Below are 22,869 nucleotides of genomic sequence, written 5' to 3' on the forward strand. Positions count from 1 at the left end.
GACTGCAATTGATAGCAAGACCACTACTTATGAAAACAAAATTGCCCACTACTGTTTGGGACCATGCTATCTTGCACGCAGCATCACTTATCTGTCTCAGACCAACACATCATAATAAATATTCTCCGTCACAATTAGTTTTTGGTCATGAACCAAATATTTCCCATCTACGAATTTTTGGATGTGCTGTATATGTGCCAGTAGCACCACCACAACGCAGTAAGATGGGTCCTCAAAGAAGGTTAGGAATATATAATGGGTTTGAATCACCTCTATTATTCGCTATCTTGAACCATTGACGAGAGATTTATTTACTGCTCGATTTGCAGATTGTCGATTTGATGAAATAAATTTTTCACAATTAGGGGGAGAGAAAAAGGAAATCAAAAGAGAAATTATGTGGAAAGTTTCATCATTATCTCACTTTGATCCACGTACCCCTATATGTAATCAGGAGGTCCAGAAGATCATCCATTTACAGAATATAGCAAATCAAATGCCAGACGCATTTACTGATTTGAAAAGGATAACTAAGTCACATATCCCTGCAGAGAATGTGCTTATCCGAATTGATGTCCCAGCAGGACCATCTATTAGCATGAGAGCTAGTGAACCTAAAGCATGCCTGAAGCGTGGTAGGCCTATGGGTTCTAAGGATCGAAATCCTAGAAAAAGAAAATCGAAAAATGATCAAAATGATATTATGAAGGGATCTCCTGAAGAGACCCAAGATCTGATTAGTTATGAGATTCCAGAAGAAATCAATAAACCCGAGACTCAAGTGAGCGAAGAACTTTTAATAAGTTCTACTGGTGATGGGATTAATTTAAATCGATCTGAAATAGTGGTGGATAATATTTTTGCATATAATGTTGCACTTAACATTATGCAAGATAGTGAGGATTTTGAACCCCGATCTATCGAAGAATGTCAACAAAGATCTGATTGGCCAAAATGGCAAGGGGCAATTCAATCAGAATTGAACGCACTTGCTAAAAGAGAGGTCTTTGGACCAGCAGATCAAACACCTGCTGGTATAAAACCAGTTGGTCATAAATGGATTTTTGTGCGAAAAAGGAATGAGCAAAATGAAGTTGAAAGATACAAGGCTCGCCTTGTCGCACAAGGATTCTCACAACGACCTGGAGTCGATTATGAAGAAACATATTCACCCGTTATGGATGCCATAACATTTCGATATCTCATCAGTTTAGCCTTACGTGAAAGGCTTGAAATACATATGATGGATGTGGTTACAGCTTATCTGTACGGGTCACTTGATAATGAGATTTACATGAAAATCCCTGAAGGATTTAAAATGCCTGAAGCATATTCAAAATCTCGGGAAATGTACTCAATCAGATTACAAAGATCTTTGTACAGTTTAAAACAATCTGGGCGCATGTGGTATAATCGCCTCAGTGAATATTTATTGAAAGAGGGTTACATAAATGATGTTATTTATCCATGTATTTTTATAAAAGAAAATGGCATTAGAATTTGTTATACTTGCTGTTTATGTTGATGACATAAATCTTGTTGGAACTCCAGAAGAGCTCCAAAAGGCAATTGAATATCTTAAGAAAGAATTTGAGATGAAAGATCTTGGAAAGACAAAACTTTGTCTTGGACTGCAAATTGAATATTTAGCAAATGGGATCTTTATGCATCAATCTGCCTATACAGAAAGGGTCTTAAAACGCTTTTACATGGACAAAGCGCACCCATTGAGTACACCAATGGTTGTTCGATCACTTGAAGTGAATAAGGACCCGTTCCGACCTCCAGAAGAGGATGAGGAACTCCTAGGTCCTGAAACACCCTATCTCAGTGCAATTGGTGCACTTATGTATCTTGCTAATGCTACAAGGCCTGACATAGCATTTTCTGTTAATTTACTAGCAAGATATAGCTCTTCTCCTACACGAAGATATTGGAACGGGATTAAGCATATATTGCGATATTTAAAGGGAACTCTTGATATGGGTTTGTTTTATGCTAACAAAGATAGTGCAGATTTTGTTGGCTATGCAGATGCAGGTTATTTATCTGATCCCCATAAAGCTAGATCTCAGACCGGGTACGTGTTTACATGTGGATGTACTATCATATCATGGCGCTCTACAAAACAATCTATTGTTGCTACTTCTTCAAATCATGTTGAAATAATAGCCATTTATGAAGCAAGTAGGGAATGCGTATGATTGAGATCAATAATTCATTTTATTCGAGAAAAATGTGATTTGGAATGTGAGAAAAGACCCACAATTTTATACGAAGATAATGCTGCATGCATAGCCCAATTGAAGGGAGGATTTATAAAAGGAGATAGAATGAAGCACATTTCACCAAAATTATTCTACACACACAATCTTCAGAAAAATGGTGACATTGATGTGCAACAAATCCGTTCAAGTGACAATCCGGCAGATTTATTCACCAAATCTTTACCAACTTCAACTTTTGAGAAGATGGTATACAAGATTGGAATGCGGAGACTTAAATATTTGAAACAAGGTTTTCATCAGGGGGAGTAAAATACGCGATGTACTCTTTTTTCCTTATTAAGATTTTTTTCCACAGGTTTTTCCTTATAAGGTTTTTAATGAGGCAGCTAGCAATGCGTATTACTAAATATGTGTACTCTTTTTCCTTCACTAGGATTTTTTCCCACGGGATTTTTCCTAATAAGGTTTTAACGAGGCACATTATCTTTTAATGAACGTCCAAGGGGGAGTGTTATGAATATATTATATTATGGATGTTCATTTAGTACTCCATTGTAAATAAGCTTCCTGAAGAAGTTTATCCATATGAGATTCCGCCATAAATACATTTATCTATTTAGTACTCTATTAGAAATAAGCCTCCTGAAGAAGCTTATCCTTTCGGTACTCTGTTATGGATAAATATTACCCATGATAGAAGATTATCTATATCTGGCACAACAGTTTAGAGCAGCAACTTACAAGCAGCTTACACAGCAGCTTACAAGCAGCTTGCAGTAGCAGCTTACACAACAATTTCCTTTCTTCTATAAATAGAGGAGAATTCACTTCATTATATACATATGTTTGAAGTCAGAATAATATATCAGTTTCTCTCTATACTTGTCTTTACTTTACAATATTTATTTTATAACACAAATATAATTTTTTTTAAAGTTTTTTTTCAAGTTCATAGACAGAACAGTTAGGATAGTTACAGTATTTCTGTTTTTGAAGATTTTTACGTGTTCTATGAGTGGAAAAAGAATTCTTTTTTTTTTTGGAGTGGAAAATAGCTCCTAAGCATTTTTTTCAACTTAACAAATTTCAGATTGTAAAATAAACACCATTTTCTCCAAAATATAACTTTATTTAGGTAACTGCATAGCATTGCACAAGGCTATGTCACGGCCTCACGAGCAACCAAATTATGCTACTACAGAAACCTCTAATCCAATTCTTGTGCTTAACCAGACCAAAAAAATAGAAGATCAAATAATTTATTTGACTCTATAAATTATATCGGTCGTTAATTGCATATGATGTTTTTTTTTTGTTTCTAACTTCTCAAATATGAAGTTTTTATATACTTTATACTATTTTTAGTGACACATTCAGAGTTCTTTATATCAAATTTTTAATGATATACTAACATTAAAAGGGGCACGATGTACAAATTGTTATTTTAGATGGACACAGTCACTAACCCTAAGACTAATTCTACACTAAATAAGCTTAAATCTTAGTCCTTAATTTTTCTAATACCACTTTCATCAGTTCTTATAAAGCCAAGCTCTTGTTTCTTTCTCCTCTCCGGCGAATTAAAATACACTACAGAGCTGCTGTGTAGCATTGAAAAGAGCAAATCCTACTTTGAAATTGTAGGTTAACTGGTTCTCAGTTTCTTCTGCCACTCAACCGCCGGCTCCGTGTCGGCCAAATTCACCGGCTAAGGTAGCTGGTCGGCGCACTACGAGTAAAGTAAGCTTTATATCTGTTGCATTTGCAAAATCTTTAGAAACTACTGCAATTCAATCGAGGGTTTCTCCTATTGTGTTGGGTTATTACCTTGTTGGGATTAAAAAAAGTATTTTTGTAATTTTGGGTTGTTCATGTCTACTTTTCTGATGATTTTCTGGTTTTGATTTGATACATTTTGGTGATCATGTATCTGTTGATTAAATTTCATGATGAAGTTTCAAACTTGGGGTTATCAAAAAGATTAATGTTTCAAACTTGCTTAGCAACTGTATTCTTTCAACTTTAAATATGAAGGGGCTAGCTAAACCTAATGGGTTTTGTCATTCATCATTCACTACTCTATATACTTCTATGAGTTTTTTACATTTTGCTCCCTTGTTGTATGCATCATTTTTTAATTTATTCTAATCCTTTTTTTTACAGATCAAAAGAATTTCCCTCTAATGTATGCACTATTGATTTGCAGTTATCTTTCGTTGTTTTATGATTTGCCCCAATGTATGCTGAATTACTTTGTAAAGTCGTAAAACATTTCATTTATGAAGGAGCAAAATAGAAATAATACAATTTAAGAACACTTAACACTGTATCAGCTACTCAACACCGTCAATGAATGTTTCATCTTTGTAACATCTCCAACTACTGCCATACAAAAACACATGCCTCAGAAACTCCTTTCCCACATTGGTCAATCTTTTCCTCCTTCACCTGTCTAGCTTCATAAATTCTTTCAATCGTGATCATATTCACAATAAAAAAAAATGGAATCCGGCTTTCCACACCTTAGTAAAATCCAACAAGATCCTTTTGATTGTACGTATTTAAGTCTTCATTATTAAAGCCATCTTCTTAAAAACGAAAGTTTTAGCATATTCCTCCATTGAGAAGTCCTTTAAGAGCATGTGTTATAAAAGTGGAACTGAAAATGTTGCAATGAGCGAATAGAGATGACTAGATGCGGAATGTAGTGTTACAGCGTTCCATAGTTGTAGAATGCCGTTTAATGGTATCATCCCTCTTTTGCCCATTCACAAATGGAATGTTTTATAATTCTAATAAAGATAGGGTGCAAACCCAAGAAATGGTGCACACATTAAGGGACAAATCATAAAACAACAAACGATTGTGTTCATGAAAAAAATGGTGCACACTTTAGGGGGGCAGGGCAACCCGGTGCACTAAGCTCCCAATATGCGCGGGGTCCGAGGAAGGGCCGTACCACAAGGGTCTATCGTACGCAGCCTTATCTTGCATTTCTGCAAGAGGTTGTTTCTTTAGGGGGAAAACACAGCAAAAAAAGTCAAGGATTGGGAGCAAATCGAGAAATAGTGTATACAATAGGGGTGCATAATGCGAAGAGCTCAGGACTCCCACATATAATTTCTTGTATCAATATTGGCTTTTACAGTTGATTTCTCAAGTATTTGGTGATTATATTGAGAGTGCATTTTATCAAACAGGGAAATGAACAATGAAGAAAAACGATTTAACCGAGAAGAAGAAGATGAGGATGAGGAAAGTGGGAGAGGTCGAGAAGCATGGGAAAGAACTTATGCAGATGAAAGATCATGGGAGTCTTTGCAGGAGGATGAATCTGGTCTCCTTCGTCCAATTGACAACAAAACTCTATCCCATGCTCAGTATCGACGACGTCTCCGCACTGCAACCGCTGCACGAGTTCAGAAGGGCCTGATTCGCTACCTTTACATTATCATTGATTTCTCCAGGGTATGTGGAATCCTTTATGATTGTACAAAAAGTGCATTGCTATAATTGGTTACTGACATTTGATGGTTTAGTTTTTAATTTAGAGTTATGCAAAAATTATGTAAGCATCTATACTTTATCTGTTTGTAAAGGAGTTATCTCAAGATAAGGTTTATTGGGTCCAGTGTACCGGACAATCTGGCGATCCCCTTTTTGATGCTAGCAAATGCTTATTTATAAGGAATACAGTTTGATTCTTCTTAAGAACTCTAGGGCTGAAGTTTTAGTGATTGCAACTTGTTTATATTATGCTATGAGATATTAAGAAAGCTAAGTATTTTTCTGTTTCTAGTAATGGTTTTAAGAAACCAATATTTTGAACAATTTTGTCAGAAAATTACGCTGCTGTATGGCATGCAATTGGGTGCTCGTCTTTGATCAGTAAACTTAATTGATATTCTAGTGATTACCCACTTTCAGTTTTGATGTCACCATGTACCCCTGAACAGCACATTGCATTGATTCCTTTGGACCAATTTTTGAAATTCTGAGAGAATTGTGAACTGAGTCCGCCTATGACAGCTGTTGCCTTTAAAAATGCCCCTTTAGTAGAATTGCGTTTATCACTGCACTGCATGCTTTCTTTTAAAATTGAAAAAGTGCGATAAACAATCATAAACATTTACACGTAAAGATCATGCTGACAATTCTCCACCTTTCAAGATGTCAGCATCCAACTTTTTGACATTTTTCCTCGGTTTCTTTGTCCACATTGCTTAAAAGTGTTTCTGAGAATTGATTGCATCTATTTGATACTTATCCTACATGATAATAGTTCCGCAACACCCAAGCAAACTTGGAAAGCTCGAACAAGAATTGAAATGCTTTGAGTACTAGAAAGCTGGACTTATTAAAAGAGAGACTTTAAAGTACTCATTTGAATTAAGCCTGGACAATTTTGGAAGCTACAGTAATGGCCATGATTTCTTGAACCTTATAAAACTTTTGAGTTATTATTGATTGCATTTTGGATTTTAGGCAGCTGCAGAAATGGATTATAAGCCAAGCCGAATGGTTGTAGTTGCTAAGCAAGTGGAGGCTTTTGTAAGAGAATTTTTTGATCAGAATCCCCTCAGTCAGATTGGCTTGGTGATCTTGAAAGATGGAGTAGCTCAGTGTTTAACAGATCTTGGTGGCAGTCCGGAGGCTCATATCAAAGCATTGATGGGTAAATTGGGGACCTCAGGTGATGCATCCCTTCAGAATGGCCTAGATCTTGTGTGTGACCTCCTAAACCAGATCCCATCATATGGTCATCGTGAAGTCCTTATCTTGTATTCTGCTCTTAGCACATGTGATCCGGGGGATATACTCGAAACCATCCAGAAATGTAAAGCGTCTAAGATAAGGTGCTCAGTAATTGGTCTCTCTGCCGAACTCTATATATGCAAGCATCTCTGCCAAGAGACTGGTGGAATGTATTATGTTGCGTTGGATGAGGTGAGAATGAATTATTGAGGTCTGAAGTATGGTAACTTGAAAACCTGTGAGATAACGAAGAGATTATTTGTATGAAATTTAGGAGACATTTGTTTCTAACTGCATGCTATGTAAAACTGTCTCATTGAATACTGATTAGAACAATACGCATGCTTCTCGACTTCTTGAACAATATTGTTAAACTTTTTTTTTATTTGATTGATGGTTATTGCCCTGTCAGCCCCATTTAAAAGAGTTGGTATTAGAGCATGCTCCACCTCCTCCAGCGATTGCAGAGTTTGCTGTTGCAAATTTGATCAAGATGGGATTCCCCCAAAGAGCAGCAGAGGGTGTCATTTCAATTTGTTCATGTCATAAAGAGGCTAAGGTTGGTGGTGGATACACTTGTCCGAGATGCAAAGCACGCGTATGTGAGCTGCCTACTGAATGTTGTATCTGTGGACTGACCCTTGTGTCTTCTCCACATTTGGCAAGGTCATATCACCACCTGTTCCCAATAAGGCCATTTGATGATGTTTCACCTTCACTTCTGAAAGATATTCACAAGTTACCAAAGAATTGCTTTGGTTGCCAGCAAAGTCTCCTAAATCCTGGTAAGAGCAGTCTTCAAGCTTATTTTCAAACTTGGAACTGTCAAGTGGTATAAGAGTCATGTCAAAGCAAGGAACATCCGTCTTTTCTGTTTTCTCTGAAGATTGTATTGTAAGTAACCATTAAAAGCCAATCTGAGAATGAAGCGCCCAGTCACATAGGATATCTATACTTTTTCTTTGTGGTGGTGGTTGTTGGGGTATTCGCATTTTGTTCATGGAAATGTTAGGATGTTCTATTAAGGAGAGAATTCTCAAATGGAGTAGTTTAACAGATTAACCCTGGGGTACATAACTGATAACCCTGACCTCAAGCGTCTTGTGTCACTGAGGACAACAGTAAAGTTCCTTTCTTTGAGTTCATAGCTGCACAGAATGGCAAAAACCATTTGTATAATTGTTGTTATCTGGTATGATAGAATATAAAGTTTTTGTCTATGTGTCTATCTTCTTTACAAATTGATTCACTTCCATGGTGAACTGGAAGGGTAACTAAGTGAGTAAAAGCTTCTTATTGGAACTAAAAAAAAGATAGTTTCAGACTTTCTTTAATGATATCAAACCTATGTAGATTTATAAAGAATGAGAACCTTGTAAGAATAAGCATAACCACACACAATATTGTATCATTTAGGTTCTTGTTTGGGTGGGGTTATGGGGAAAGGGGGAGAGAAAGGGGAAGGGATTAAGGGAAGAGGTTTTAAAAGGGAAAGAAGCTAATAAAAGTCAAATAAGTTTTTCTTTCCTCATAGATTGAGAAATATGGCGAAGCGGTTTTCATTTTCTTCCAACTTTTATTTTTTTGCCGTGGCAAAGGACTTCGTTTGCTTCTTTTTCTATATTTTGTTCTCCGGTTCTTGAGATGCATCCTTTTTGGCTGCATTTTAAAGATGGCATTGTGACATGTCTAAGCTAACTAACATTATATACTAGTTTTTCTATGAACATATGCCTTACATGGACTAGCACTAATAATCAACTCTTGTGGATGGTTAGAGTGTGTCACTAATCTCACAGTACTGATGAAACAATATGTTTATAAGAGGCAAACGCAATTGACGTTAAATGTAGGACTATTTGTCTTGCATAATCATATTTGTGCCAACTTTTAATGCTATTTTCTTGAAGACCACTTTTACTCTTTACTATATGTAGCACAGCTCTGAGTTTTCCATTATAGGATTGCTTTGCAATACCAAATTGTCAAAACGATGCTTCTTATTGTCAGTTACACACCGACTTCCAATTGAGCGAGTGATAGGGAAATAGGAATTTGAAACTCTACTAGTTTCTTTCCTAATGGTCGTTTATCCTTGTTTCTAGAATGCAAGCAGTGGCGCATGCAGAATTTTTTGCAAGGGGTGTCCAAGTTTAAACAAGTGAACACATGAATAAATCATTCTAACAGCGTCATATTGAAAAATACAATTCATATCACAGTAATAAAATGCAATTCAAGTAGATTACTACAACTTTTTTGGACTAGTTTTGATGGTCTTTAAAATGTACTCATAATAGTCTTAATATGATGGATACATAGATCTTCTGCTGCTTTTGTAGTTATTGCTTACTCTTCATTATACTGCCTCAGCAGTAGGATTTGACAGGTGTCAATGACGGAGACTACATAAATTTGTTGGCAGGGGCATTTGATGTCCTTGGTCCAACTATAGGGGCTGCAACTACTTCTATTCAGTCAAAACGATTATCGACCACCAACGGTCTGCAATGTCCACCTCGTCCCGCAAGCACAATTACTAGACGCGTAATATAATCTTTAAGTACTCCAAAGACTCATATATAATCAAGAAGGTCGTAAGACCCTTGGTTACATAGCCAATTCCTCGACGCGTAATGGTCAACCAGACTGGGCCTTCTTTTTTTTATATGTAATTGCTGTACCATCTTAATAAAAATTTTACCTTGTAAAAGAAAGGACCCTTGAGTTCCCCAACATCATAATGTTTGGATGTTTGGACCTGGTCAAGAGTCAAATAACAATGAACACTCTAGTATCTGATATGACTGTTGCTAAAGTGGTATATTACCTTTCTGAAAAAAAAGAAAAAAGAAGAGAAAATCGTTGCTAAAGTAGCAATCTCAGATCAAGGTGTTGGGTTCTGATTTCCCCTGAAAGCAGTGTAATTGCAGGGAAATTTTACGTGAACTTCTTTCCTTGTGCAGGTAACTTGTAATGGATTTCTAATATGTGTATTTCTCAGACTAGAAAATAATAAAGAAACAGAAAACATTCACTAATAGTGTAACTGGCTTTTGAACTGGAGCAAAAGAAATATTTCTAGTGCTCTTCAAAAGATTAGATGCATTTAGTATCAAGAGCTTAAATTATGCCACTTGTGGGATTACAGTGGGATTGTTGTTGTTGTTGATGATGATGATGACTGTTTGACGACTGTGTTCATATAACTGTTCAAGCAATGCTGAAATTGTTCTGTGAAGGAGGTACCTGTTGAACAATGTGTTTGTAGATGTATCCAGCCAGCTCGTTTGTTTTTTGACAAATTTCTGATGACTTCTGTTGAACTGGGAAATGATTCAGTAAAATGAGCCATGCTTGGACCAACTATGGCTTGGGATCATAAAATTTGGAAAAGAGCAATCGGTCTCTTCTTAATGCAAACTTAATGTGCAGCTTCTCACATTTTGCTTATTATACTTTTCTCTCTATTCATTTGATGCAGGAAATTTGCCAGGTCTACAGGTTGCTTGTCCAAACTGCAAACACCACTTCTGCCTTGATTGTGATATTTATATACATGAGAGCTTGCACAATTGTCCAGGTTGTGAGAGCTTAAGGAATTCCAAGAGCATTAGTGATATGATTGAATGACAAATGTGTTTCTTACACGAGAGCTTGCACAATTGACCATTACTCCTAAAACAGAACGGCTGAACGGCAGAATGAAATGTTTCTGTTGGATGTTCTTGTCAAGTATCAGAAATCCTGTTTCACACCATGTTATGAGGAAGAGTCAAACTGTCTGCTTCTGATCTCTAAATACCTAGAACCATTCGCTTCTATAGGAACCTTTATTGTTATATGCTGACCAAATTCTTTGGAACAAGTACAGGAAACACAATTACAGATCTCAACAGATGGAACTTCTGTCCTCTAATTCGAACCTTTGGAGCAGTGCAGGATTATGGCATGCTGTATCATATATATGACTATCAGACTGTTGCTTCTTGTACCCTCAAATTTCAACTTTAAAGAAAAAAAGAAAAATGTAGTGCTGAGATCTCTGTTTTACCTTTGAGCTTCTGGAATTTTGCATTTACATACTGGATTGGTGAAATCACCTCTAGTGTTTCATTGTGCATTTCCGAGGGCAGAGGCCTTTTTTGCCATCAGTTAGATGAGGATAATTTATCAGCGATTGTTTAGCCAAGAGATTGTTTAGGAGTACAATTAACATAAGTTCTTATGAATATGTTATAGCCATATTCAGCTTTTGTCAACCTTGTACCATAAAGCAGGTTGTTTCATGTGTGTACCTGTTTGTGCGTGCGAAGTTTATTTAAATTGAACACTCCAGCCCAACTTTTTCTTAGTTATTCTGGATTACTTTTTTTGTTATTGTTGTTAATATGATTTTGAACCAATAATCACGTTTAAAGACATCTATACGACTTTTGCTAGTGCTACTCTTAAGCATACCAAACCCGACCTGGCCGATTTTAGAATGAGTTAGCTCTCGCTTTTTGGGATAATGCTTAAAATTCTTTTAGCAAACAAACTCGTAAAATTATATGAAAGTAATGCTAAATGGTAGTATAGCATATGAAAGTGGCCAATCATAAAAACACGGAAAAAAATTACTCACACTTGGTGTTTACATCAAACTAAAAATTAAATGACGTATTTGCAAGTTTACCACTTAAAAATGGTTAATCAATTAATCATGATAATTTGATACCGGTTGTAGGTAAGTAGTTTTCAGCACGTCTTCATATATAAACATAATGTGACCTTACCAAATGACAAATATACGTAGTTTTTAGCTTGCATGATCATGTTGAATGTGCTTTGTTCTCGAAACAAAGAAAATAAGTAGGGTAACGAGGGGTCGATTTCCCTCTATCTTCTTAGCCAGAAGACACAGAAAGGTATGCCTTTATGCTTTTGTCTTATTAAACCTTCAGAAATAGTACTTGTTTGGGTTTAAAGTTTCACTTGAAAACTTCTGGGGGGAAAAAGGACAATTCAGAATGCCTACAAGGAAAAAGATCTCTAACAAACGATTAGTCAAAAATAAAATTAATAAAAGTTCTTCCAAGTAGACTAATAAGACAAGGAAACTTTAACTTCAGCATTTGTACCCTAGTTTTTGTTGTCATTTGCTTAGAGTACTCTACGATATTCTTTGACAACTGGGCAACTTGGCTCAAAGTCATGATTTTAATATATAATAGTTTATTCTCACGTTCGTTACGTGTAATGTCAAGATAATAAATTTAGTAATAATATAATATTGACAAAAAATAATTAAGCGTATATACCACGTTTATCGTCAAAAGATTAGAATAGAATAAATATTGGCATAACATGTAAAATTCCTTTAAGTTGCAATTTCTATTTCTAATATATTGATGTAATGTAATAGTATATGAATTCTTAATTCTTAATTGTTGTCTTGATCTTTAATATAGATCATTTTAGTTAAGTTAGTTAAATAATTGTATTAATTTGTCATAGAAGGTACAGATATTAAATACACTTGTAACATATATAATATGTCTAAATATACATTATTTTTGGTGTATATTCCCTTCTGTCTATGTAATCGCTCTGTCAAGATTATAACTCTTGATTATTGATATCAAAGTTGTACTATTTAATTCTTTTGACCACAAGAATACAACCTAATAGGAAGAAGTGAATGGAAGAATTGCAAGAACAAATAAGAATGACAAAAAGTTATTCTAATTGCTTTAATCTCGGCAGAAATGTTTGTTTTTGGACAATAGCCAAGGAAATATGTACTGCTCAAATGCTAAGCACTCTCCGCCTTCAATTTTAACGTTGTGAGTTCGAATCACCAAGTGATTAAAGTGGTGAGCTTTTGAGGAGCGGTGAGAAAAAATTGACTAATGGATAAGGGCCTTTATACAGTTGAGGCTTTGTGATAAAGCCAATCAACATCCATTCGATAATTCAAATGGCTTAGTTACTAAAGGAAGAAACGCAACCTTTAGTAAAGTCACTTCAAATAGTTTTCTTATTTTACTTTTCTTCTTAAATATTTTTTTAGTATTCAGCATAATTATTAGTAAAATTGCTATTAAATATAAATTTATATTACTAAAAGAATATTTTGTCCTTTAAACTTTTCTTATATATTCCTATTTAAATTCAAGAATTAATAACAAGTTCGTACAAGATGAATATTCAATTTAATAGCAATCTTTTTTTCCCAACAATTCAATAGTAATCGAATTGTGTTTACATAATCCAGTTCATCATAATGCAATTAAAAAGTTAGATAATATTAATTCAAGCATAATGCAATGAGAATAGATCATAATATGCTCTTAGGTTGGAATCAGAGGCGGATCCAGGATCTAAATCCTATAGGTTCAATTCTAAGGTTTTTAACATTGAACTCATTATATTTTTAAAGTTATGGGTTCATTTACTATTTTTATAATTTTAATAAATTTTTACATACAAATTTTTACTATGAGTCGAAAGTTATAGGTTCAGTTGAACCCATACATAGTATACTACATTCGCCTCTGATTGGAATGTGACTTGAATTTGCAGCACCAAAAGAAAGGAAAAATAATTCTTCTTCTAGCAAATCGAACAAACTTTCTCCAAGAATGTTAGTGAAACACATATAACGTGAGTTTTTCAAGTTTACATAAAAACAAATTCCTGAAATAACTCTCTCTATTTGTTGAATTTGAAAAAGAAGTTGTTCAAACCAAAGTAAGCAGTAATGTTCCTTCCTTAAAATTGGAGAATGAGACAAAATCGATGGTAAAACCATTTCTGATCTTTAATAATTGTACCTACACGTTTGTGGATATCATAAAAGACGAAACACTTTAATTAATTAGTATAACTTTCTGACTTCCGTACTGTTTTTTTGGAGTACGAAGGGGTGGCGTAGAGCTAATAGTTTTGATTAGGTCCGATCATGGTTCGATTTGGATCATTTTTTCTTAAAAGAAAATCAAATCAAGTAAGTCGTTTTTTATCGATTATGTTTTTATCAATTTTTCGATATTTTCGGTTATTTATCGATTTTTTCTTAAATATGAGACATACACTATCAAACACATATTTTGGCGACTATATTTTCAACGTAACACTGTCAAACCAAATGCTCTTTGAAAAATCTATCATTTACCAAGATATATTGATGATAATTGAATCAAATAATGATGAATAATTTAAGTGCTCAATTAAAAATTAATAATTTTAAACATGAAATAAATTCTTGTACTTAGCAAAATAAAACTACCAATCAAATTAGAATGTAAAGGCAAAAAATTAGATTATTATAATAGTAACGAACTAGACTAAAAATACAAACGAATAATACGTACCATAAAATTTTAAAAACTAAAAATATACATACATATACATATAGGCGTAATAATAAATTTAAATAGCTACTTTTATAGTCGGCTTTGTTCGATTATTTTTTGATTAAAACCAAAATCAAACTAAATTTGATCGATTTTTAAAATTCAAAATCAAAACCAAACCAAACCTAAAAAATATCGATTTTTGGGTAGGTTTGATTCTATTTTTCGGAATTTTATAAACACCCCGAGTTGTGAGCTGTGACTGAAGGAGCAAGAGGTTTGAAATGGTTGTGGCTGTTTGGAGGCTTAAGTTTTTTTTAAAAAAACAAATAAGTAAAGTATTAGTAGTTTATTTATGTTGTGAGGGGTATTAAAGTAATTTGACTTTTTAAAAAAGAGCTTCATGCTTTTATAGTAGTATAGATTATTATAAGTATTCCTAAAATATTTATAATCTACTCCATTTTTGGGTTATTTTGAAAATTCAATGTAAAAAAAAAAGACAAAATACCTTAAACCCCCCCCCTAAACTTGTCGTGAATTATTAGTTTCCTCCCCAAACTATCTCGGGTTCGAATTACTCCCCTACACTAGGATAAGTGAATTTAAAAAACCCCTTAGACTGCACATGGCACAGAAAGTGATCTCAAATGGTTTTTAGCGCGTGAGGGTGGATAAAAAGGGCCACCTAATTAACTATAACGGTAAAAAGGACTCCTAATCAACATTTTCCTTTTTTTGTTCATATTCCTAATGACTATTCTTTCATTTCTTCCTCTTTATAAGTTCCTCCATTGAAGTATAACAATTGCTTTTTCTTTTTGTATAATTCTAAATTTTCTTCTTTAATTGCTAAAGTCCTTAGTGATATTTTTGCTTTTTATATAGCTTATTCATTTCCCCCAACCATAATCAAAGATTTAAAAAAGAAAGAAAGAAAAATAATTCACTTTAAAAGATAGTATATATAATATCTCCTCAATTGCGTGAATCTCAATGTTCCCATAATCAAATGTCCCTTCCGCAGGAACCATTCGTTTAAGAACTTTCTAACTTATTTCTTCAATTCTTCAACTCTGCAACTTACTTGTTGTGTGGACAATGCGCATTGGAAAAGAAAGTACAGGTTGTCACTTGTCATCAGTTTTACTAGGTAAAAGTTTACTTGATTTAGTAAATAATTTGACCAGTCTTTAACTTATAGTTGACTTTATACAATGTCCAAGAAGGTAAGGTAAGAGAAACTTTTTTATATATCCCAACCTTATCAACAATGTATTTGACCCTATTAAAAAGTTCTACTATGATTTTAGGCCTTATAGACAATGACTTGGCTTTTATGGACCAATTCATATTGAAATATTTAAAAGAACAAAGACTTAAACGCAATTTGAAGTTATATATGTCTTCAATCCTAACAACTTGACACTCGCAAAACTTAAGACAAATTTTAGTGGGCAAGAAGTGAAATATAAATAAAGTAGGAGTTTACATTTTATAATGTATTTAATACATAGTTAATGAAAATGTGTGCACAAGTCGAACTTTTATTTTTGCTCTCTTAAAAAGGCGGCTTTTGCATCTATACACGATTTTGGGGTCACAATTGAACTTAGGCCATCTCCAACCCTCTCCCATTTTCCCATAATGGGGACAATTTTTGCCATAATGAAGCTCCAACCCTCCCCCATTTTTGTCCCCAAAATAGGGGATAAATTGTGTTCCTCAAAATATGGGGTACACTATTCATCTCCCCCATTACTATTCATGCATATTTTATTATTATTTTATTATTTAATTCTTTTTAATTAATCTCTTTATATATACCTAATTATGTTTATGTAATATCTTTATAATATTAATTTTACATCTTAACTTTGGCATATAATTTTGATAAATTAATTTTCGTGCATTTATTATTTTTATGTAAAATTATAAGTTAATTTTATTATAAGTTATAATTGTACAAAAAATATATAATCATCTCAAAAAATGAGTGGTGCAAATATAAAATATTAGATGTTGCTAAAATTGAAATGTGCGAATATAAAATATTAGATGTTGCTAAAATTAAAAAGTGAAAATTAAAAATACATTAAATGAAAATTGAAAATCCATGAAAATTGAAAATACATTAAATTAAAATACATAAAAATTGAAACCACGGTAAATAGCATAATAACTTAGTAGGGAAGTATGTCATTTCTAGATACACCAAAATTATTATAGTATTGAGTGAATGGAGCCGAAGATTGTTGTGGTTGTGAGTGTGGATATTGTTGACTTCTTTTATACATTATTCGTTATTGTTCTTGTCGTATAAATTCACGACGAGTCGGATCGACAATAGAATCCACATCCACATCCGCATCCATTAGAATCATCACATTTATTTTTCGATCTTGCTGCAGGTACTGCTCCTCCCACCCATTATGTTATTCAAGGACAAGAATATAATAGGGTTATTGTTTAGGTGACGGTATATATCCAAAATGGTCAACCCTTGTAAGCAAATTATTCGTGAGCCACGTTCGGCAAAGAAAAAATATTTTGCAATGAAATAAGAATCATGTCGAAAAGATGTTGAACGTGTATTCAGAGTTTTGCAACAACGTTTTGCAATTGTTGCATGACCCTCACGTTTTTAGCAAAAAGAAGTGCTACATGATATAATGACTACATGTACTATACTACACAACATGATAATCGAGAATGAGCGTGATCTTAATGCACCAATTCAAGATGATTTGGAAGGTCCACCTCCAATAGTAGAAATGGCAGTAGATGAAAATCAACGATTTCAAAATTTTTTAGCTCGACATAGAAGAATTAAGGACAAAGATGCTCATTTTGCACTTCGTAATGCATTAATAGATAATTTATGGGAGAATACTAGAGGTTGAAGTTGAATATTTATGTAGTATTTTGAATGAATTTTATCGTTATGTAATATGTATTTAACTAATCTTGTATCACAATGATTTCACTTTTATTTGAGTTATTAGTTAATCTATAATAATTGCTTACAAATTATATTATTTAAATTTTTATGGAATTGTTTTAATGGAAATTATAAATTAATAAAAATAAAATATGGAATTTGTTTAATGGAATTTAAAAAATAAAAATTGAAATGAAAGATAATTATATATTATAGAAGAGAGAGAAGAATATAAAAAAAAATATTCTCTTTTGGGGAAAAAATGGGGGAATGGTTGGAGTAAGTTGTCCCAAAAATAGGGAAATCCTCATTTTGGGGACTAAAATAGGGGTAAAGGTTGGAGATGCCCTTATACCTATTTCGCAAAAAAGTTTGTAAGCGAACTCACTTTACGATCAACTTCAAACTTATCGGGTCTGAAGTTAATAAAAATTAGTCTGAAGTGAAAAAAATACACTTCAAATGCACTTAAGGCCAAATAGGTCTGAAGTGTAACCAATGGTTTCATGCACTTAAGGCTAATAAGTCTGAAGTAAAAAACTGCACTTCAGATGCACTTAAGTCCAATAAGTCTGAAGTGAAAAATTGTACTTCAGATGCATTTAAGGCCAAAAAGTCTGAAGTGCAACAAATGTTTTCATTCACTTAAGGCCAATAAGTCTGAATTGAAAATTTGCACTTCAAATGCACTTAAAGCCAAATATGTCTAAAGTGTAACCAATGGTTTCATGTACTTAAGGCCAATAAGCCTGAAGTAAAAAAGATCTGAAGTGCAATAAACGTTTTGCTACACTTGAGGCCAATAAGTCTGAAGTGAAAAATTACACTTCAGATGCACTTAAAGCCAAAAGGTCTGAAGTGCAACAAACGTTTTGCTATACTTAAGGCCAATAAATCTGAAGTGAAAAATTACACTTTATATGCACTTAAGGCCAAAAGGTCTGAAGTGCAACCAATATTTTTATGCACTTAAGGCCAAATAGGCCTGAAGTGCAAATTGCCCAGAAACAGAAATTTGTTCTTTGAATTATAACAATCCAATATACGATTTAATGTCTGAATCTACTCTAAATGAGCTCAAATTTAAAACATAACCTCCAAATGTCACCAGGAACAAACCCCAATCATCAATTTGTCAAAACAACAATAAATCTAATGAACCAATTTTGTAATTAAGAAAAAGAAAAAGAAGAAACCCTAAGCAATAGTAAAAAATAAAGCGTCATAATAGCTCACCATTGTAAAACATCATAAATTACATTAAAATATGTTCACAACCACCATATAAAATTACTGCCACCCGAAGAAGAAGAAGAAGAAGAAGGGGGAGGAGGAGGAGGAGGAGAAGAAGAAAACGAAGGAGGAGAAAGAAGCCTGAAATTGTTTAAAAAGTGAGTACAAGTTAAAAATATTTTTTAAAAATAGGTATAGATTAAATGGGGGCGACCAAATAGGGCGCCCCGTGCAATGTTTACCTATCTCATGACTACCTATTCTTGGATCTGAATTTTAAAAAGAAAAGCACCGGATTTTGTTTTGTATGACCGCAATTAATTTACATGGAATTGTATTCTCTTAAGTAGCCGGGGTTAATTAAGACCTAAAATGAGAAGATCTTGAATTCAAATCTTAGGTACGTGTGTATATTACTACGTGTTAATGATACGATTCGAGATAAATAAAATAACGGAATATGCAAATAACAATAATTAAAGCAAAACTAATGATAGGTTTGATTAAATAATCAAAGTAGTATGAATAATGAAGTATAAAAGGAAATCTAGAACCCTAAGTGAACGTCTTAAGCAACAATCAAAATATTATCCGATCGCCTCCCAAGAATGATAAATTAGAAACCCTAGATATAAAGAAAGGAGAATATTACCCTCAAGAACCCAAGTCTTGAAAACAGGTAATCCCAAGTCGAACTCGAACCAAGAGGTTCCAAATCTCTCTCAAGAGTTTTCTTGTATCAAAATATGCTAAGTTCCTAATGAAATTACCCTAGGCTGTTATAAATACCTAATGGGTAAAATAGAAAAAGTTTCAAAGTTAATGTCCCAAAATAACTCGCCAGGCCAAGCCGTAGCCTCAACTGTAACCCCAACCGTAACACACAACTGAACCGTGATGAATTCCATAAGCTTATTTTCTTCAGCTCTTCAGGCTCCTCTTGAACCGTAGCCAACGGTTGGTGAAACCGTGTCACACGGTTTGACTTGGAGTATTGATTCTTCAATTCTCAAGACTCCAAACATGATATTCTTTGCATGAATCCTCCAAGTAACTATCCAAACATCTTCTAGTCAATCATTGAAGATCATACAGTTCCTTAGCGTGTATCCCTTGGACGTTCTTGGACTTGGAGCGGTTGAACGGTCCACTAGATAATTTGCGGTCATTCTGAATATTCTCCGTTTTGCCCGGACTATCCAGGATCATATCATTATCCCACTCTTAAAAAATGATTCGTCCTCGAATCTTGGCCTACAACACAGAAGAACCACAATAAGATGTAGAACTTACATGATATACAATACTTATTTGGTGAAAGAAATATAAGATAGTGTCCATGCATCCACTTAACCCAATTACACCTACAAAGTATGTATACTCCCCTAGAAAGCATATAGACACCATCATCCCTATAAAATTTGTACCAACCTAGATACATATGATTAAAATATCTCTTAGATACATTATACATATGATGTATACTATATGAAGCTAATGCATTAAAGAGATAATTACACAAATCCCTCTTCCTAATGATAGAATCTCTAGGTCCTAAATAAATATCATGCCAATCCTCAAAAGGATCTAACTATAGTTTCAATATAGATCTCTTGGCATAAGCTAAAGAGAATGACTCATCAAAATTAGAACTAAATAGGTAAAGATATAAACACTAGAAGTAATTTTAAATGGTTTACTTCCCTTTTCATCTTTGCAGTCTTTAGTCTTGACATTCTTCTCTAAACTTGAGCCATTATATATTTTTTTCAACTCAATCCTCGTGTTATGTAAGGCCCCATAAATATTTTACCTGAAACTTGGGGTTTCGTAGTGCCGAAGTAGGCTTATGTGTTGACGAATATAGTACAGAATTTTTGGGTTGAACAATGCGCTGGGGAGTGAAGGAAAATTTTTGGCAGAAAAAGGCATTTCTGCGGCCCACTATGCGGCAGTAGAATGGTCGCAGAATAAAGCAGAAAACTAGGCAAAGTTTGGGTGATATTGTGCGGTCATTATGCGATCGTAAAACTATTTCGTGGGCAGCACATCGACTGCGGATCCGACATGAAAATTTTCCGGAGGGAGGTTCTGCGGCGCATTATGCGACCGCAGCACAGGTATGCGGACCACAGAGTATGTCAGAATTGCCTAGTTCCGGAGGGCCGTTTCGCAGCCCATTTTGCAGACCGCTAAGCATTATGCGGTCGCATATGCGACTGCAGATCATGTTTTGGAGCTTTATTTTTCTGATTTTATAAACCTGACCCCATTCTTATAAAATAATGTTAAGGGTCATTTTAGAAGATTCAAACTCACATTTTAGAGAGAGATGAATGTGGTCTAGAGTGGGAATGGGGGGTTCTAAGTCATTTGTTCATCAATCTTTGTTCAAACCTTGAAGATTTCTGTAGGGTAACTCATAAGGTCTTCAACCAAAAGGTAAGATTCTACACTCTAACCCTTAATTTCAGAATTTAACTAAAAATGGGTAATTAGTAAAGAATTTCTTGGGTCTGAGAGTTGTTTATTTTATATGCATGTACCATCTAGGATAGTGGGAAGATTGTTGAGCTCTTTTGGGTGAACGTTGGGTAGTGAGGTGGAAGAATCCACCATATGAGGACCTTAAAACCTTAATGCACTCCTAGTGTTTGGTAAAATGCTCAAGTGAGCTAGAATTATAAACTCCTTCCTAATTTATGTTCAATTTTGCTATATCTCTAAATAGATCGAAGTGGCTAGAATCTCCAGAACATTATAGTAAATTAGAAAGTTAGAGGCAAGGTATATTGGTTAAACTCCTCTCTTAGAATTAAATTCCCATAATGATCTGGTAAATCCCAAGTTGTCCATTATGAATTGACTTTTCTGAATAAGTTTGGCGTCGGATAATGTATATATATGAATATGTTCAAATATGTTTCGGAATGTTCTTATCATATTGTGCTATTCCCTGGGAGAGTATTTGAAGTATGAGTATGTAAAATGTTGTGACTTCAAGTTAAGTCCAAATGAAAGTGATCACATCAAATTGTATAAGAGATCATATGTGCCTAAGACCCTAATTTGCTCAAGTATGTGTTTAAAGTCTTAATTTGAAAGGTCTTGTTGTTGATTATCCATGATAATGATTGAAAATGGAATAGTGAGCTTGAATTATGAAGTACGACCAATGTGTCAAGAATGATATTGCGTTATGGTCAATAATGCCAATAAAATGAATGACATGTAAAAGAATATGAATTGAGTGGTAAATACTTTTAATAATAAATGCCTTGGGAGTATCGTGTAGCCACCGAGGAAGGGTAGGTCATAACAACCTAACCCCGAAACTACGCGTGTCGGTGTAGGAGTGACTGAGGGTAAATACCTGTGTTAATGAGATGGGATTGTTTCCCCTTTTATGGGTTGAGATTGACTTCTTGATATGTTTTCCCCTTAAATAGGATGAGATTATTTCTAGCGAGATGTGATGTGATGTCGATCCACATGACATTGTGGTGAGACGGCTTAGCCGATCGGGCTGAGATCGGATGCCATGCCGCGCACATGGTGGTATTGTGAGTGTACGTCTCGGGGTGAGACGGCTTGGCCGGTTGGGCTGAGATCGGACTCCACGCTAAAATACGGTGGTGTATCGGTGCTAAAGATCTCCCAACTTAAATTACTGAAACCTACTTGAAATTTACGTTTCCCTTAATTTGACACTTTGATACCGTTTGAGTCTCTTATTGATATCATGTTTTATTCTCCTTTTGTTGTTGCTCGTTCTATTGAGAGGATGTTTAGTTTTACATACTAGTACTATTCCATATGTACTAACGTCCCTTTTGCAAGGGGTACTACATCTTTAATGGATGCAGGTAGTTCCATAGCAGGTGGTATTGATCAGTGATAGCAGGACACCCTCTCCTTAGCTGATTAGGTGAGCCCCACTTCATTTCGGGGTCCTGTATCTTCTATCCTTTGCACATAGCGTTTTGAGGTATAGCCGGGGCCTTGCTGCCGACAATGTCATATCACTCTTTTGTTCATGTTAGAGGCTCCGTAGACATAGTGTGGGTTATATCTATTTTTGAAAAAGTTAAAGCTAAAAATGTTGTAATTGTATCATCTGTTCCATTTTAACCATAATTGTACAATGTACTCTTTTGAACATTTGTTAAGGACGTAACTAATGGAAATGAAATGGTGTTGTTCACATGACTTCTTACTAACTAGTTAATAAAATGCATTCTTCTCTTTATTTGTGGATGAGTTGGATAGACGATACTGTGCAGGCTTGCTCGACCGGGGTAACTCTGTTGAGCGCCGGTCACGCTCCCTGAGGTCGGGGTGTGACAGTATCTAAGTAACCAAAATATCTACG

The 22,869-nt window shown here is 34.5% G+C and overlaps 1 protein-coding gene across 1 annotated transcript; it reads left to right on the top strand.

The window, feature by feature from the left end:
• Positions 1–3,558: 3,558 nt before the first annotated feature.
• On the top strand, positions 3,559–11,335 carry LOC107823650 (general transcription factor IIH subunit 2). Its single transcript, XM_075228268.1, has 5 exons — positions 3,559–3,968; positions 5,429–5,696; positions 6,714–7,175; positions 7,396–7,768; positions 10,468–11,335. The coding sequence occupies exons 2-5, from the start codon at positions 5,433–5,435 to the stop codon at positions 10,614–10,616; spliced, it is 1,248 nt and encodes a 415-aa protein (XP_075084369.1). The 5' UTR covers positions 3,559–3,968; positions 5,429–5,432; the 3' UTR covers positions 10,617–11,335.
• Positions 11,336–22,869: the final 11,534 nt, after the last annotated feature.

The sequence above is a fragment of the Nicotiana tabacum genome, chromosome 13 (assembly GCF_000715075.1).
Source record: "Nicotiana tabacum cultivar K326 chromosome 13, ASM71507v2, whole genome shotgun sequence".
NCBI lineage: Eukaryota > Viridiplantae > Streptophyta > Magnoliopsida > Solanales > Solanaceae > Nicotiana > Nicotiana tabacum.